Source organism: Perissodus microlepis, chromosome 1 (genome assembly GCF_051167445.1).
Source record: "Perissodus microlepis isolate ML-2025 ecotype Zambia chromosome 1, ASM5116744v1, whole genome shotgun sequence".
Taxonomy (NCBI): Eukaryota; Metazoa; Chordata; class Actinopteri; order Cichliformes; family Cichlidae; genus Perissodus; species Perissodus microlepis.
This window is the reverse complement of record NC_140461.1, coordinates 30,909,537-30,929,742: the sequence shown is the minus strand read 5'-3', so window position 1 is coordinate 30,929,742 and position 20,206 is coordinate 30,909,537. Positions and strand designations below refer to the sequence as shown.

The 20,206-nt window shown below is 37.5% G+C and overlaps 1 protein-coding gene across 1 annotated transcript in view; it reads left to right on the top strand.

Annotated features, from left to right (window-relative positions):
* The window catches only part of luzp2 (leucine zipper protein 2), a 152,914-nt gene that overhangs the window by 100,345 nt on the left and 32,363 nt on the right, over window positions 1-20,206 (top strand). The window contains exon 6 of the mRNA XM_084949300.1: window positions 14,302-14,364. Within this exon, the coding sequence (XP_084805426.1) occupies window positions 14,302-14,364 (63 nt within the window). The remainder of the gene's footprint in view (window positions 1-14,301; window positions 14,365-20,206) is intronic.

Genomic DNA, 20,206 nt, shown 5'->3' with positions numbered 1-20,206 from the left:
GGAAATAACGATGACAATAACAAAATGAAAGCAGCAAAAACAACATACTGTATGAGTAATCAGCAGCCATTGATGACATTTCTAAGAGTTGATATAAGACCACCCACACAATTAGCACATATTGAGGAACAAACTCACAGTTTTAGTTGCCTGTTGCCTTTAAGATGAATCAAATAAATAAGGCTTTAAATTTGAAAATGTATTTTTGATTACGGGTTCAAACTTCAGCAAATTATAAAGACAAAAATAAAACACAGGTAGATGAAGTTAATCGTTTCAGTGCCAGGCCTGTTTCTTGTTTCTCTTTCACATAATCCTTTTGAATTTCCCTCACTTTTCATGCAGAGATTAAGTGCTTTTATGTTATGATGCCATGCCCATTTCACACAATGTCCACTACCAAAACAGCTCTGACCTTGGCACTCTCCACTCGCAGCATTGATTCTTCCTCCACTGAGATCAGAGGAAAACCCAGGAGGCTTGTCATCGAATCTCTGGTTTTGCCATAAACTACACACACAGTTCAGTTCATTGGACAGCCTGGAGTTCAATAGAATGTGGCTCAGGGTGAGCAGGTGGGTTAACAGACTGTCGCTTCCTCTCAGTTGGTGTCTAAAGCATTCAGGAAAAATAAGCCAAATAGATGTTAGAGTTTATATAACTGTTCCTGGCATAAGAGCAAATAAATTCCAGAAAAAAAATTAAATGTAAAATTAAATGCTATTAAGGTTTATAATGATTTCTTGTAAGAATGCGTATCAAGATATGATTTTAGCAGTGCCGTCCAGCCCTAAGTGCATCACAAGCCAGTGTCTGCAGTGGTACTGCCTCCTTAGGTTAACATCATCGGTTTGTTTTGATAAGGCTTTCTGCAGAGAGCAAAAATTATCTGGCATAGGTTTGTCTGTTTATTTATTTCACCTTTGGTAGGATCATGGAAAATTAATTAATAAAAATATTAATATTAATAAATTCAACTGCATCCTGTGTTAAGCAGGGTATGTTTTGAGATGTGTATGTATAAGGCAAGAAAAATGAGACAAGGTATTCACATAAAGGCCAAGAATGAAAGTATATGGGATTTTGATGCAGTCAGCAGTATTGACAATACTTGCAGTGGTATTTTTGTGGACAATGTAGGCTGCACATGGTACACATATAGCAGAGGCTGCTGTGCTAAAGATGCTTTCTTGCACTGTCGTTGTTGTTGTTGTTTATTATCAGTCATATGCATTCGATGATGTCAGAATGAGTAACATTATGAAATATATGACACTCACTCTCCTAATACTTTGTTGTTGTTGTTTATTTAGAAACTGATAACTAACACCTGGAGAAACTGCAAAGACAGTGAAGTCTTATTTAGCGCCTGTGCGAAGGCTGTCTTCCGTAGACAGCGTATTTGTACATCAACACAATGAACTAATCTAGCTGAGTCTGTGAGGAGAAAAAGGCTATTTAGAAAATATGCAAATCATGAGGTACAGTAATTCTGCATTGCTTGTCTGTAATGAAATCTGGAGTGGCAGGTAAACCAGAAAATACAGTGTGTGGGTTTAGTGTCTCATGCTAATACGAGGGCGTGTTCCATCTGGGACCCAGAGGGCGGTTTGTATTAAATCTGCATTTCTTCCCAACACTGCTGAAGTGCTGTAATATGCAAAAAGACAAATTGCAGTTGCCGTCTGTGAAATAGCCAGTACAGCAATTCTGTTTTATTTACAGGTTATATGTATTACTTTCAGAATCTCAATATTTTATTTCTTATAGCCTGAGATTGTGCAATTAGTTTGAAAGCATGGCCTGGAAATCACAAGTGTGTAATCTATTACAGGACTGCATAGAAGAGGGTTATTCTGCTCATAATGAATTGCGTATGTCCAAACTATCTCCACATTTAGAAGCACTGATTGTTCCAAAATGTAGAGTGATGTGAACACTCAGGATCAGTACCCAAAATGTCCTAAAACCTAAATATGAAGGATACACAGATGGAAAGCACTCAGTTTCCATATAGTTATACAGTGTAATTTAAGAACAGTGTAACTAAAAGTAAATATCAGGATATTTGAAACGTTCCAGGTTTTGTGATTGCGTGAGTAACTAACATTTAGTCAGAAACATTGCATTGTATTTTTAAAGAAAACAATTCCTAAGTGCAGACTGTTTGAGCTGTGCATGTCTGTAGCCACTCCAGGTAGTTACTCAAATGAAAGCAGACGAATCTGCTTATCTTATGTTTTTACAAGCAATGAATTATGTTTGGGTTTTTTTTTTTTTTAACTCGCTCATTACATTATTTACTCTGTAACACAGCATCTGGTGCCTTGTCACATGATTATCTGTTAACAGTATAAACTTGTAGGCTATGAACTACAAGGACAGTACTTGTATGTAAACCTTTGTGGTAAAATACTCAGCTTAATTTTAAGTTGATGTGAACATTATGTGTGTAAAATATAGATTGAGAAATAGCTTCCTGGCCTAAAACATTTACATTACTAATGTATGTATGTAAAATAATTAACTATGTGATCATGTTGCGTATGCTTGTTGGACACTTGGAAAACTATAATGTTTAAAGATTATTCAGGTAAAAAAAATCCAAATACATAACAATAGGATCCTATCCAGACCAGGAGATCATGCATTGGGTAAAAAGTATTTATTGCCTCATTTTTCCTTCATCATCTCTATTTTAAAAACAAATAAACAAAAGTGGATTTTGTGAATAATTTTTGAGAGCAATTACACCCCAAAGTTAGACACTGCCGTAGCGGCTGATTTAGTGCCAGCTGTGATATCTCTAAGCTAAAATATATATGTTTGCATTACATAAGTCATCAGAAAACTGATGGGAATGAATGAATCATTGCAACTCTCTGCTCCACAGAGGAAGCAGAGTAACAATCAGCCACAAAGTTACCCTTGCCATCAAAGTGTTACTTCTGGCTGAGCTTTGCGTCAGCTTGAAGTGAAAAATCATACTTCCTCGTTTGGAGTGTGTGGGATGTATGTCTGGGTAACTCAACCACCTGCCGGCATCTCCTGCATTTATGCATAAGCCTTAGACGTTCTGTTACAAGTGCGATCATATTTGTGTCACTCTCCACATTGTTTTGCACTTAATACAAAACTTTTGCTACGTGTGGCTTCGTGGACACTGGCACCGAACTCAGATGAAAGAAACTTGTTCAAGAGAGGCTGCATGTGTGCACGGGGCTGGTGCCATGCTGTCACTTAGCAGCGTTGCTTTATTCCTCATACCCCGTCATGGATATTGATTTCTGGCCCTCAGCTTCCAGACAAGTGACCGGTTTTCTGTGGTATTCAGCTGTGACACTATAAAGTGGATGGCCTATTTTTATTTATTTATTTTTTACAGAAATACATCCAAGTACTTCACGACTGATGAAGGCTGTGACTGCAGATATTTATTTGAGATGTTCAGAAAATTACTTTTTTTCTCCCTTATTTTATTGTAGCTAGAGGCTGTTTTAACAAACACTGTGACTTCACACGACTTTCAATTTCAAAATGTCTTGACACCATGGGACAGTGTCAAGACATCAGAGAATAGTGAAAACATAGAGGCTTATTCTGAAGGAAAATATTGAAAAGGAGTTTAAATATTTCTATATCATTATTTTTGAAAAGAAGCTGGTCTCCAGGAGGCCTTGTGGTTTTAATTAAAGCTACATTTCTTTACTGAACAGTAATGAGATTGTGATCATACATATATACAAAAGAACTCCCCCGATCAGACGGTATGTTCTTCAAGCTCGGGTCCTCTACCAGAGGCCTGGGAGCTTGAAGGTCCTCTACAGTACCTGCTGTTCCTTGGACTGCAATCTGAGATCTCGGAGATCTTGTTCCTGGGATCTGCAAGAGCCACTCACCTAGCTTGGGGATTACTGCCCCGAGTGCTCCGATTACCATGGGGACCACTATTACCTTCACCCTCCACATCTTCTTGAGTTCTTCTCTCAACCCTTGGTACTTCCCCAGCTTCTCATGTTTTTTCTTCCTGATGTTACTGTAATTCAGTATAAATCTACACCTATCCCTATAGCCGTCTTCCTCTGCTTGACTACCACCACTATGTCCGGTTGGTTAGCCACCACCAGTTTGTCCGTCTGTATCTGGAAGTCCCACAGGACCTTAGCTTGGTCATTCTCAACCACCCTGGGAGGCGTCTTCCATTTTGACCTCAGGATTTCCAGGCCATATTCAGTACTGATGTTTCTGTACACTATACTGGCCTCTTTGTTATGGCGTTCCATGTATGCCCTGCCTGCTAGCGTCTTGCACCCTGCTGTTATGTGCTGGATTGTCTCAGGGGCATCTTTACATAGCCGCATCTGGGGTGTTGGCAGGTGTAATAGACCCCAACCTCTATGGATCTCAAACTTAGAGCTTGTTTCTGTGCTGCCATGATTAGTGCCTCCGTGTTGTCTTTCAGTCCAGCTTTGTCCAGCCACTGATAGGATTTCTGGATCTCAGCCACTTCCACTATCTGCTGGTGGTACATACCGTGCAGGGGCCTGTCCTTCCATGATTGCTCCTTCTCTTGCTCCTCTGCAATGTTGGCTTCTGGTAGTTTGATGCCCTCAGTTCTGACTAGCTTCCCTCTCTTCATTACAGTTGAGTACAGATGGTTTATTCTCCTGGCTCCTATCTTTCTGGTATACCGCTTCAAGCGGCTGGTCAACGTTGTGAGTCTTTGCTTGGCAGTTTCCAAGGCTTCAGGTATGGACAGCTCGTTGAACTTCTTAGGCACCTTCTTCATCGCATCTTTCTTCAACTCCGATATTTGGCGGTGCTTTCCACTGTACTCAACATGGAAACGTTTTGCCTTGCTTTGCCATCAAAGCATCCCTTCATTAAGCGGTGTAAATTTACCACCTTAATGACTAATGTGTGTGAATTAAAGTTAAGTTCTTGGTAGAACTTACAGTACAGAGGCATTAATCAACATTTTGCAGGAATACAAATACTTAAATCAAAATGTTTGCTTTTTTTTCTAAATAAGGAGATAATTATTTTTGATAAGGCTCACATGTATCTATTGACTGGAGTGTATCATCCAACACATGAGAATAGATATTATGCCCATGTCTGTCTGTCAAAATAAACAACTGTAATCACATATCCAATTTATCCATTACTTTTTATTTCTGTTTATATGAGGCAATTTCAGGAACAGAAGAGTATTTTTTCAGTCACTATTTATGTTCCTCACAGAGAGAGTAAACACTATTGAAGAAACGAGAAAAAAATTGGATAGAAAACGGATGGGGATGGTCCGAACCAGCGTTTGCTGGCATTTACTTGCCTCAGTGTGCATGTTTATTTACGTGTAGTGTTTTGTTACTGCTGCTCTAATGTTGCCTTTTATTTTTACCAGTTCTAGCTTGTTTAAGAAAAAAATCTGATGGTCTGACATTAACTAAGCGGATAGGCTGTGTTAAATCTCAAAAGGGCCTCCTTTGGGGAAAAAAACCCCAAACAAAATGTTATTTTCCTGGTTTTTTTTTAATGAAAATCTCTTTGTACCTTTAGTGTTTTGCTCTCACTGCTCTCAATCTAGTGTATAGTCTCCTCTTATTCCCCATATTTAAACTTTCCTTATATGCATGTTGATAATTTAAACTGTATGCGTGCAACACAGTGTAATAACAAACAAATACCTGTCATACTAAACAGTTCTAGCTGATGATAGTTGTAGGCAGCAAACTGGCAACTTCTCAAGATTTTGTTGAGTCTGTTGTTGAAGACTCCTTTATTTATCCTTGCAGGTGTTTAATGTAACTCATAAACAAACTCGTTAGTTCTCAGTGTGATTTACATAATGACTACAGCTACAGAAAAAGTCACATCCTTAGCAATGTAATACAAAAGTACAGTGAATTAGTTTACTCTCCATGCGGTGCACAATGGCAGCCTCATAACCAAACGCAAACTGGCAGAACTCAGGGAAGTTTTCTACCACTGTAAAATATCACTTCACACATCATTACATCTAGCCGTTAATCTTCATGCAGTGTCATATGCTCACTTTTTTTCTCTGATTGGATCCAATTAAACAGAGTACCTCATTTTCACCTCACTGACAGCCTTATTACTAAAAATCTGTTGTTATCCAAAAGTCCTAAATGTTCCCTAGTGTCATAACAATTCAGTATACAAAGTTTGGCATATGACAATATTACATGGCAAGCGAACTGTGAATATTTTTCCTACACTTACATACTAAAGGTAGTGTCTTACCCAAGCAAAATCCAATAGGTAACTTAGAATTATGGCTAACCCAATTGACACTTGACCTAATTCACTTTCACTAACCCTAGCTGGGTGGGTTTAATTGCCTTGCCATAACCCTTGTGTCATCATGTGTTTGTGTAGCCAGTTAAGGTTATATTGATCTTGAATATTATTAGCATAGACGTTGGAATCATTCAATATGTGTTCTTTTCTTATATTTTGTTATTGAGAGTTTTAAACTTAAAAGAAAAAAAAAAATAGTTGAGCCCGGCTGTTGAGCCATTTGTGTTTACAGTGCTCACTCTGCACAGACTACAAATCCATCCATCCATCCGGCCATCCATCCATCCTCTTCCACTTATCCAGCTCAGAGCTGCCAGAGGCTGGAGCCTATCCCAGCTACTCTCCCTCCAGAGCTAATAATTTAATTGATGATGGGTAATGTCACATAAAGTAAACTTTGATCACTTAGAACTGTTTCTGCCAGAATGCTTTTGGACTGTTGTGCCTTTTCAGCTTTAAGCTGATCAGCTTGGAAGTTACATCCATTTGTCTGGTCATTATTCATATCTTAGAGCTGAGGTACTTGAATTCATCTCTAATCACTTTCTACATTACAGATGGCTCACTATCTTAATTCCCAATCTAATTCATCAGATTGTTTGAGCCATTTTTGATTCCGCTTGAAAAAAATACAAGGAATGACAGTGAATCAAATGACCAGAACGTATTAGTGTTCAGGGATGAACTGCAGCTTTATTATTATGCCAGTGGTAATTCAGGCCACATCACATGGAATATTTCAGCTCTTTTTTGAAACACCCAGCCTTCCCAATTTCCCCAAGAGGATCAATAGAGTTCATCTTATCTCCTTTCTTCGAATAGCCTGAAGCCTTGTCAGGCATCGTACGGCACGTCTCAACAGCTATTTGATGAGAAATGCAGAGAGGCAATATCTATAAAGAAGCACTGAAATGAAGCTTGTGTTCAGCTCAGATGAATATATGGACAATATTCGCATCAACGTAAATTAAATCTTATCTAATCTAAAATGATTGATAACTCATAAACACAAGCTTTAAGTATTTATAATTTTTTCTTGTAGTTTGCTTCTGTCCTTGTTTTCTATTTCTTGCCCTCTTGTGGGGGGTCACCACTTGTGTCCACCAAGTTAATTAAAATGGCAGACAGCTACGGGGAAAACAAAATCCCTAGACTGACCTGTTCTTAATGCACAGATTATGTATTGCATGCTTATGATTGTACAGCAAAACAATAGGCCAGTGACAAGAAAGCAGTCTGTTCGCTTATGCATAATACTCCCTCAAGAGTCCTTAAGGATCTGCCAAGACAAGTTCAACTCAAGCTGTCAAGCATGCCGGTATAAGATATCAGGGGGCTATGTTATATTTAATAGCTTATCAGCAGCAAATATTTGCTTTGCTGATGCCTGTAATTTATAATGGGTGTTTTTGACAGCAACAAGGCTTCCTGTGCAGGCCCCACCTTAATTTTCTTCCATTGTGAGTTTTTCTTTTCATAGATTACTGCTCTGTACTGACAGTGATTGGAATTGGCTACATTATGTGTGGAATCCGTTCATTAATATATGACAGAGGCTGTCAAATAAACTGAAGTTTTCATTTTATAATATGCATGCATTCTTTAACTTACAAGAAGCTGAAATCCAGGAAGAAAAATTACAGTTGTTGAGAAAAAGACAACATATTGTAGAATGTGGCAAAACATACAGTTGAAAAGTTGCAAAAAAATATCTTATTTCAGATACTGTCTTTGTGTCGTGCGTTAATTATGGACTTTAAACAACTGGTGTTTATAGGCCTTTCATATATAATTACAACCTTACAATAAAAATATACAATTTTATCAGTTTGTTTTTGTTTATTATTTCGAAAGAAAAAAACAACAAGAAATCATCATTGAATTTTATGCTATGGGAGCCAACCAAAGGCACGGGGGAACCAATAATGACTTTGCTTATCAAAGGACTTTGTTGTTCACTTAATCAGAAAGCTTTAAATGATCTATAATTAAAGTAGTGGACTTCAAAAAAAGTATAATTCCTTAAGATGTACAATAGCAAGTTCCTTAACTTCAAATCCAAATGTTCATATGTTCTCTTAAGATAATAGGAGACTAGTGACTTTACAGGAAGGTCAACACAACAACAAGGTTGAGATTATTTTGACCAGCCAAGTAAGTGTAAGTGCTAACATTAAACATAATACATATAGTTATTATTTATAAAGTGAAGTGGTTGTTAATCTTAAAACTTTCATTAAATCCTAGAGGTACTGCTTCATGACAACATTTAAGTGAGATTAGGTATATTTAAGAAAACCCTATTCTGGTGATGTCGCCACCAGAATAGGGTTGTGGGTCACTTTTTGAGTGGAGCTTGTTTATTCATCATGTGCTCCACCTTCTTCTTACAAAGACAGCTTAATCTGTAATTATAGACGGCCATTAGTGTGTCTTTGAGTGTTAACCTCCTAGGACCTGGCGTCCACATATGTGGACATCACATTTTTGTTTATTTAGACCCAAATACTCAATTTTGCTCTACAAGGGCCTGATATCCACTTATGAGGACATTATACTACCACTGTTCTATCAAAATTTTAAACAAATATCCTCATTTGTGGCTCTCATTTTTCTTAGAAACAAAAATTGGGTAAAAAAAAAATCTGGTAATTCTTTGTTTTTACATTCATCGGGCCCCAATATGCCCAAATAATATAAAGAGAAATTAAAAATGCATGCTGTGGAAGAGTTCGGGTCTTAGGAGGTTAATGGATGTCCGTCTCTTCATCTTAGCCATGTGACTGACTATCTGCAGTATCTAGGGCATACCTCACATCTTGTTGAAATTGGCTCCAGCTACCACGAACCTCTACAGGATAGAGTGTGCATAACTAATAGATGGACAGAGCCAGTGAATGCATTTTTGTTTTCTACAGGCATAGTAATCAACATAAATAATGAAGGCATATTTTCATGACATGTAACCTGTTAAAACACTGATGCCACAGAATCATCTTGTCCTTTTGGGTTGTTTTTGCCATTAACATTGAATCTTATTGACCTTTTAAGCTGAAATGTGTTATGACAACAGCACCGCACTTGTAAGTGGTGTCAAGCAATGCGCACGCCACGGCCAGTTTGAAATAAAAATGTCAGCCCTAAATGCAATGCACTTTTCATAGTTTATTTAAACTTTGCAGGGCTGGGTGGAATGCACCGCTTGGGAGTGTTTGATACATAAATATGAAATATGCCAGTTTATTATGCACACTGCATTCACACTCCATAGTGTAAATTTGGGAACAACTCGACTGAGATGAAATACAAAATGTGTTTCCGGAAGACTTGGTTTCTGATGCTTCGCACTGAGGCTAAAATGATGCTGCACTGATGGCTGTTGAGTAGTATGAAAGTTGACCTAGATGGACAGTAAATATCAGCACTTAGTGCCCGTGAGCATATCAGCACTTTATAATGTGCGAAAATAACTTTGACTTGAATAATGGGAATTTATTTTATGTGTGTATGTGTTTGTGTGCTAAAGTCCTTTAGGTTGCTGTGATAGCCTATATTACTGTATGCATTGCATTTTATCACTGACTATACAATTATTTGCAATAATAAAGCACTAAACATAATGTGCTTGTTTAGTCAAGGAGCAATACACTTATTTGGATACTTTTGCATTTTTCTAAATTAAAATATTAACAACATGAACATGTAAAAAAACCTGACTTTATTTTTAGGCCTGCAGATTGGCAATACTGCGGGAATAACACGTTATGCCATGTGCAGCATGGTGCGTTTCATTTCGTCTAATGCACTGTGACATACAGTATAAGCTCCAGAGAATCTTAGTTTCTCTCTGAGTGTGTCCTGGGGCTTAACTACGTCACATTTTATAATGGCTGCCAGTTCTACATGTCCTCAAAAGGTGGTCCCTCTGTAGTGGTGAAAGGAGGTGCCACTGTGTGGAAATGATATTCGGTCAGCTTTGCTTCACCGAGTCACAAAACAACTCATTACCTCAGCTAAGAGTGCATCTTATGTCTGCACTGGAGTGTGTAGTACATTGTGAAGGTGTGGGTGTTAAAAATAAATTTAAAAAAAATTAAAAGGAAAGTCCAGAATGCACTGCATGTTCAATTTCAAACTGAATACAGCACCATGTTAGGGAATTATTTTATCCAATAATATTTATATAAAAAAAAAAAGTGAGGTACACAGTGATCTGTAGTTTGACTGTGAAAATATTGGGCCAGATAATTATTGATGCCCTGCGTCTGTGATTTTTAGTAATATTTAAGGCCTAGCATATCATAGTTGATGCATGACATGACACATTTTCAAGAAATACATTTTTAAAAAATTAAAATACTTGGATGTCACAACATTTTTGTCAGAAGGTTCTAAACAGTTTGAATTTTCGGGCAATTTTATGGTTCAGACTTTAAAGCTTTAAGTTGCAGGTTAAAGTTTTATTGGTGATACATGTGTCCCACCTGCAGGAACTGAACTTCATGACAATAGATGCATTCACATAATTATATGTAATGTCAAAGGGCAATTTCTGCTTGGGGCTGACATTAGGCTAATTTGACACTGATATTTCTTCAGGTAGAAGCAATATTCAGAATCTACATGCTGACAGCTCTGTGTGTTTCTATATGGGCACTGGACACTAAATGGTTATAATACATACGTATGTTTACCCCAAAGGTCACTATTTAAACCCATAGCTTACTTACTTGCAAATCTGACTGCTGGTTAACATCCCCAGTCGGTGTTATATAGAAGTTTCCATCCAAACAAATTCCACAATGATGTTCTCATTAGAACGATTCATTTACTCGACTCTCGACACTTTTGAACATTTTATGGTGCTGCAGTGAGATCAACAAAACAATGCCCACAGCTCTGTTGGTACTAAAGAAACAAGAAAAAATAACCACACACTTCTATAACTATGTTTTACAATATTATATATATTTTTGCTTTTATTCCTGGCACTGTGGTAAGTTACAGCCTTTCACAGTAATTTCCATTATGGTTCATTTTAATGATTATCTCGGGGTAAAGTCATTTTTTCATGGAGGTCATGGTTATGTTTTGGTTTGCAATACTTTCCAATTTTAGCATGTCTACCCATGTTTTGTTTTTTTGGTTTTTGGCTTGTTTGTATTATACTCTTGAATTTTCACCAGCTGATCATGCTGGCAGTTCTGAGTCCAGAGGGAACACAGTGAGCCTATTTTGATGTGTTTCATCGAGACTCACTTTCCAAAACCACAGTGTGACTGTATAGCTTCAGGACAGGGATTGCAAACAGGGACGTTAATCTGAGAGGTAAGAAGAAATGTGGTTGTGATAGATGTGACTGAAAAGTGGTGTAATCCCAGGCATGTCAGAAAAAGGGTGCTGTGGCCCGTGTAGTGGGCTGCTAGCTGCTAAATGTGTCCGTACTTGCAGAAGAAATTTTCTTCCATCGTTCTTTTTGCTGTTTGGATTCCCTTTTAATTCAGTTTGGATCGGCGCACTGTTTGGATTACTCAGTCAACTGATGCAGAGGTCAAGTGAATGTTATGAGTGGCACTGGATCAGAAATGGATCTGGACAGTCTAACATCCTTTTTTATCTTCCTTCCAACAAGGACAGATACAGACAGTCTTACCTGTGCCATTCAAAAATATCCATATTCACTTATTTTTACACTTTTTCTTATGTCTTAATTTATTGTGCTCCTTATTTTGTGTATTTATTTACATTTCTAATATAGTATTTATTCTTTTAAGCTGTGTTAGCTTGGCTGCTCTAACCTTTGAAATAAATAAAGTATATATCATTTTATATAAAAGGGCAATGCAGTCCTGTGAAAAGCTAAGTACACTCCATGATTCAGTACCTTACAGAACCATCATTAGCAGCAATAACTTAATTTATCAGTAGTTAGCAATAACTTTAAGTAATCATTATTTGTACAACTTCATTATTCTGTCGCATTATTGTGGAAGAAATTTGGACGCCTCTTCTTCTTGCCACAACATTTCATTTACATGTCAAGGTCTTACTTTGACTGGGTCATTGCAACACTTTGATTCTTTTTTTCACCCATTCTGTTGTCGATTTGCTGCTGTGATTAGGATCTTTGTTCTGTTGCATGACCCACTCTAGGCCAAGCTTTAGCTGTCAGATACATGTCCTCACATTCATGTGGTCAATTCATGGAGTTCGTGGTCAACTCAATGAGGTGACATCTGAATATTTCAAGGCTTTGTGGTCCGCTCACTTGATTATTCTCTCTTTTAGCTAGTTATTTAAATGCTGCATTATTGCACAGAAGTTAATGGTAAAAATGTAACCACTGGAAAATAAATCCCCAAAACAAGCTGAAGCTGGAGTCTTCCCTTTCTACAAACCAATTGCTTGTATACACTTATAAATATAACTCTTATAAATATACTGGGTTTACCAAGTAGCTTTTCGCAGTACATTTTGCAGACAGTCTGGTTTTTAATCACATTAGAGACAGTCTAAACTTTCTCCTATCTGCAGATGCTGGACGATTGGGTCATCTGGAAAACTTGATGGTTACTTTGGGTTAAGCATTAAGCTGGTTTAGGACCAATCTTATTACCAGATCAGTGCCAATTAAAAAAGGGAAATTCCCTTCTTATCAAATGCTGTTATTGCTTTCCAGCCATATTCCCGTCTGTCTTTACATCTCCCCTGACTGTGTCAGTGCAGACTTCCTTTTAAACATATTGTAAGGATTTTTCTGACTAAAGTGAAACTCTCCATTCGGAAAGGTCTCAAAGGTCATTGAGAGTGGAATCTCTCGAAAGAATATAATGATTTAGGCCCTAAGGCTTGAGTGGAGACTCTCTCCTCTAATTTTATAATTTTGGGAGAATAGACAGGCTCTGCATACATAGCATTCCTACTCCTCAATACTTACGGCAAAGGAGCTGTGTTAACCTTATTTGAATATATGATCAGGCATGAAGACTTTATAAATGTGTACGATCAGTATGAATACGCCCTCTGAGAGAAAAAAAGCCGGCATTGGCACTGGATGACAACACTCTCAACACATGTCGTCGTTTTGTTCTCCTTATTTCAAAGCTGGCTGCAATAAATGTTTCTGTATAAAGAATCTGATTCTCTTGAAATCTCCTTGCTCAAGTATGTTGCAAAAAAATTTCCAGAACACCTATAGAAGTATAGTGTATACATAAATACATCTATAGTTTTATTCAGATTCAGTTCACAGAAAAAGCTCTTGGGTACAGCAAACCACAAACCTTATGGGGTTATACTATAAATGTTTTTTTAATTGCTATTTGGATTCAACCATGTTTTGTAAATGAAGAAATTGAACTTGCAAGACAAGGCAAAGCACATTGCATAATTTCTGCTGCCCTTGCACTTTGCAGAAGTTGTCCAATTAAGCGTTATGTTTTTTTCTTTTCTTTAAATTTACATTTAATTTAATGTACATTTGGTAATAATCTGTAGATTTGGTTTTAATGCATCAAACCTAAGTTTATGTTACAGGTGTTGTGTGTTTGGACAGAATCATTCACTTGTCTCCAGATTTAGATGTTAACTGGCGCCAACAGCTCATGACCCAAACTTTAGCATCTCTCCACCCACTACCATTCAAATGATTTTAAGACTTTACTGATCATGCTTAAAGTTCAGTGGGGGTCTTGCCCTGAGCTACGTTTCTGACCTTTAAGAGGCCTGCGAGCCAGAGTGCGCTCTCAGATCGTCAGACAGGCCACTCCTGACTGCTTTTAAGTCTGAAATCAAGAGGCAACCAAGCACTTGCTGCGAAGGCTCCTATATAGTCAATTGCCCAGCTGGAGAAACTGATGCCCACTGAGTCAATAGTGCTTTTTATACAGCACCAAAAATGCTAAAGCAACATGCAGTGCAGGCTACAGGGCAGATGCAAATGTCATTACCTCTTTTGTGTTTTCTCTTTTTCAGAACAAGAGCTTGAAAAACAAGCTGCTCTCGGGGAACAAACTTTGTGATGCCTATGCTGAGGAGGTAAGAATTTTCAATTAGTACATTCTGTTTCACCTCATGCATAGTTAATATTCAGGTCCAGCTATTTAATTGTCTATTGTTCATGAAAAGAGTGCAGTTTGTAACATAATGCAAGTAGTCTTAAAGCATAAACAGTGCTATAACTGAGAAATGCAATGTGATTACTTTTAATTCAATGCAAAGTATTAAGATATTAATATATATTAGAAAAAATACATGTTTGTTTGTTTGTTTGTTTGTGTTTTATTTATGGCTTAGCTTATCATTTAGTTCATTAGTTGCTGCAATAATAAGAAAACTCTTGATGCGATCTGTGTGTGGTGAAAGATTTATAAAGGACCAGTTAAAGGTTAGAAATGATCCATTTTTGTCTCCCTCTCTCTGTCTCTCCCACTCCCTCACATAAACATACCCAGACACACACGCAAGCGCGTGCAAGCACACAATCTTTGTTTTGGCAGTCCAGTGAATCTCAGAACAACTTGTCTCTAAGTGCAAGTTTTTTGATGGCTGTGCAGTGCGATCTGAGAAACTCAGGTTGTGGTGAGAGTAGCTTTGAGTGCATTTGGTCTGTGTCATTTTTGCTGTCACTTTTCCTCTTCTTCAGCTCTGCTTTCAGTTTTTTTATAGTCAGCAGTGTCCATCAGGTCCACATTCATAGTGAGCCCTTAAGCTGAGCTTTGAACTGTCACTTTTGCCTTCCTGATGGCCAGTGCACACGCTGTAATCAAGCCATGCAGGATCTTACAAGGCAGCGAATCCTACAGGCATCCTGTTGACATGCTCGAGTCAGTACAGCTGGTATTGTGTAATTATGGGGTTCATAGTTATGCAGTTGTACAGCTGGTGATTCCATGCTTTTCTTATAGTCAGGCTACAGTATGTAGGATGACTTAAGATTTTTACTACCTTAGTGCACTGAGGTGATATGGACAGCTTGACAGATGACTCTGTGTGGGGATGGAGGCTTTCTTGAGAAAGAGACCCTAGGCAAAAACCTCCCTAAAGGCAGCATGAGACTTGTTTGATCAGTGCTGTAGATGATTTTATGAAGCTTTTTGAGTGACAGAGCAATTTCAGGTAAAAATGGCAGGGCAGCTATCCACCCTGGAAGGTATGAGTATGGAAACTGAGAAGAATTAGTCTAAAATCTCTACCCTTAAAAAACGTAAATTACTTTTTCTACACAAATGTTTCTAATCTTAATGTTTCTATTTCACAAGGGAAGCAGCTGTCTGTATAATAGGTCAAAGCTCCATAGCACTGCAATATGCTTCCTCCAAACTTGTATCAATCTGTCCAACATTGCTTAAATTCAGCAAACACTGAGCATTAACACCTTCTTGAAAATTGTGTTTTATTTGCAAGGCTGTCAGATTGCATAGTGAGTATACTTGATAACAGAGTGCATTTAGTCAAACAAATGTTAGAACAGTATAGCTTAGCAGGAAGCACTTGCCTTTCCCATGCCTCAGTTCTGTCACCACAACTGTGTTATTATTTTGACCGGCTGAATGAAGTCACTTGAGAGTGTGAATTATTAAATTCTGATCCTGCAATGTGATTAACACAGAATAAACCGACACAGCTTAACAGAGTTGTTTGGGGGGGCAGAACACATATGTCTTGAACACCATCAGCCATAACCGACTAAAAGATCATACTGCACAATGTTACGTGCTGAAGAGCTTTTCATTGACCTTGAAGTCAGCCCCAAAACTAAGGTTATTCTCAAGTCCCTAGTGAGATGTAGAAAATTGATGTTTAACATTACAGGCACTTTTCCTTCTACAAATCTTCCAGCTAAAGATCCCTGACATTTCACCATTTAAGCTGATCCAAGCCATCATCACATATTCAAACTCTGAGTTGTTTGATGGCACATTTGACTATGCAGCCTGTCTGATTATAACACTTCAGGGAAGTGTTGGACAGAGTACAAATGCAATGAAGAGATACTGATTGAAGTTGTGGGTCACTCGCTATACTGAGCCAGAATTTTCATGCAACACCAAAGGCAGTCATCAAAATGGTGATAAATTATGTGCTTGTAGTTAATATACCATAATATCCCATCCACAATCCTTTTTAATTCCAAGTTCCAGTCTCTGCCAGCCGGATTTTTTTTCTGAAGATCTGTTATCAAGGCTGGGAGGCTTTGAGATCTTTAGGGAACAAATCGCTACTAGACTTTTCTTGACCACAGGTAGATGGAGGTCATTGTCTTCAATTCCTTTGGGAGACTTTAAATGGAGGAGTAAATCAAAGAGAAGAACATTGTTCCAAGTGCCTTCTTCCAGAAAGTTATTTATGTTTAAAAGGGTTATAGAGTGAGCCTGCAATCACACTGTAATGATTGTGAAGTGAAAGAAAGTGATAGACTCTAAAGCTACAAAACAAATTGCCACAGGTAATTGCGAACAACATCATTAAAAGTTTTTTTTCTAGTGGCAAGAAAGTTATGCCTCCTCAAACATAATGTATCTTTAGAGAGTTTAAATTCTGATATACAGTGCAGGGCAATATTCTTGAGCCATTACTTAAGGCTCTTATGACTATATTTTCCTAGAAAAATGGGAAATAGGAACATCAGTTGATTAAGATGCGTGAGCAGGGATACATGGTAATACAATACATTTGACAAAAACTGAGTTTTGAAGATTCTACTGTCAAAGACAATATTTGATGTAATCACCTTTATCCCTCAACAGTCTGACTTTATGTAGTCTTCAGAAAGAGTTCTCCAGATTTCTTGAAGGACATTTAAATCCCTTCTTTGGATGTTGTCTGCCTTTTGTTCTGTTCTCTGTCAAAATGGTCCTACGCTGCTTTAGTTATGTTGAGGGCCAGGCTCTGCGGGAGGCCAATCCATGACTGATAGTGGTTAATTGTGTGTTTTTCTATCCAGGTATGCCTTTATTGCATTGGTGGCTTTCTTGGGATCATTGTCACGCTGAAAAATTAAGCTGCTCCCAATAGATGATATTGCATGCTGGATCAAAACCCAATGGTTTTTGGGGTCATAATTTATATTTGACAAGGTCCCCAACACCACTAACCAAAACACAGTCCCAAATCTTGAGAGAGTCTTCATCCTGTTTCATAAATGGCTGTAGACACTCACTGCTATACTTCTCTTTTATCCTCCTTTATGCATATTGACAATGATTCATCACTCTATAAGATTAGTTGCCATTGATTTTCTGTCCAGTTCTTATGTGATCTGGCAAATCTCAGCCTTTCCTCCCTGTTTTTCTTCCTTATGAATGGCTTCTTGTCAGCCACTCTTTCACTGAGGCAACGTCTGATTAGGCTTCAATGAACAGTACATGGACCAACTGAAGGGCCAGATACATCTCTCATGTCCTGTGTCAAGTCTTCGAAGCATTTTTCTGTATTTCTTAAGCACATGACTTTTAGATACTGAACGTCTGCTGTAGATCAGTTTTTAAGCCTCCTGCATCTTCCTTTGACCAGTTTCCTCAGATTTTTTGAGGGTACAGTGCATATCATGCAAAGATACGTTTACCAAGTTTTCAGCTGATAGCTCTAGGAATTTACCTTGTTAGTGTAAAAGTACTGATTCATGTATTCAATACTATGTTGTCTTTGGTCTTAATGTGACTTTGTTACTAGGCTGCTAGTAACAAAGTGTCTAAAGCTTGAAGTGTCTTTTTTGCTTGAATGGGTTCATGGGTTCGTAGGTCAGTGTTAAGTGGCTTAACAAACAACAGATACATTCTTCAAAAAATGGTCAGCTACAAGGACTTGTCCAAAGAAAAACTTTGAAAGACCTTCAAAAAGGATGAAGGACTATTGACAAAGACCACTTCAATTAAACTGATGTGTGGTTCAAGACTTTTGAATAATACTGAATGTTTGTTTTTTTTTTCTATAGAAAATCATTATATTATTCTATTATTGATTATTTGTAATAATTATTGCCTTTTACAGTGTTTCATGCAAAACATGAATCTGAATACCCACCCAAAACATCAAAACATTCAATAAACACTGAACAACATTATGTAATTTGTCTCTAGAAATGATGGTTTTATCTTCAAAGACCTTTTTAGTTATGGTTTTTTCTTTTTTTCAAAGCACTGAGTCAGAGATTTTTTTTCTCATTTTCTTCCCTTGCTGTGATAGCTTGTGATAGCATCTTTGAATTTTAAATCAATTCTTTGAAGCAATGTCCAAGAAGCGAGATTAGGCCTTTTTTCAGCTGGTCTCAGATAAACTTTCTAGGAACAAATTCCATTTGTTTTCACATGATACATTTTGGGATTTTGTGTGAGCAAATAGGAGCATGACTTTTTGTGTGATTTTTGTTCTCATCTTGAGAACTGGGATTCTTGGGAATTACTGTATTGTATATTGGAATACATTTCATTTGGTGTGGTAATCGTTTTTACAAAGCTGATTTAACTTGTACACATTTTTTTGTGAGGCTGATCCTCCACCTCGCATAGCAAGAGCTACAGTATGCTCTTAATCCATGTGCTGCTGTGAAAACCACTGAGCCAAAAAGACTTCAAATTACATGTTAACAGCACCACAGGGGTTTTAGTGATATGCATGATCTTGCATGCATACATACATGATCCTTCCCTACTGTAAATTTTGTGATTTTGTACTTATATATTCATTAATAATCATCAACAAGCTAAGTATTATATTAAGAAAGGAAAGAAAGGAACAAGAAAAGAGAAAAGAAAAAAATATCTATTTAAAAAAAACACTCCACTGGCCACTCTTTTACCTTCAGAACTGTTTTAATTATTTGTGGCATAAATTCAGCAATTGGTCCATGACTGACAGCAGCACAAAGTTCCTGCAGAGTTATTGACTCCACATCCATGTCATGAATCTGTGTCATGGTTATGTTGCTGGAATTAGCCATCAGAAGATGGCTAAAAAGATAAAGGGATATAACTGGTCAGCAGCAATATTTAGGTAGGTTGTAGCATCTTCTGTAGTTCAATTTTGGTGAGCCCTTGTGAATTATTAGCCGTACCTTCTTGTTCTTAGCTGACATGAGTTTCACCCAGTGTGGTCTTCTGCTGCCATAGCTTACCTTCTTCAGAGTTTGATGTGTTGTGCATTCAGAAATGCTCTTCTGCATATGTTGGTTATAATGAGTCATAACTAAAGTTATTGTTATTTTTCTTTCAGCTTAAAAGCAATTTTGTCATTTTCCTCTGATGTCTTAAATATGAGAGCTGTTGCTCTCAGTAGACTCTCTGTAAAACCCTAGAGATGGCTGTGTGGGAAAATGCCAGTACATCAGCAGTTTCTAAAAAAAATACTCCAAACCAATAAGACCAGTCTATCTGGCACAAACCACCATGCCACATTCATTGTCACTTACAGTAAATCACTTTTCTACATTCCCATTCTCAGTTTGAACATCATTACATCTTACTTACCATGTCTGTATGTGCCTTAATCAACTGAATTACTGTCATGTGATTCAGTGATTGGATATTTGCTTTACCAAATATCTAATCAGTAGTTAAACAAATGTACCTAACAAAGTGGTCAGCCATGTATTTTCTGTTGTTAGTGTAAAAGGAAAGCCCTTGATTAAGAGCAAAATACTTCTATTTGTTTTTCTTGACTAAAGACTTGTATCTAATCTTGAGTTGAGAAGACGTGTGTGGTGTACGGCTAAAACTAATACTTCTTTTTGGCATTTTGAGTTGTGGCATAACATGAAAACCTAGCCGTACCGAGTGGTGAGGCTAGTGCCAGGTTTACATTTTTGTAAGAAAAATTAGTAATAATTCATCAAAGCAGTAGCTTATTAATCCTCTGATCAGAGAATAATTGATGAACTTTT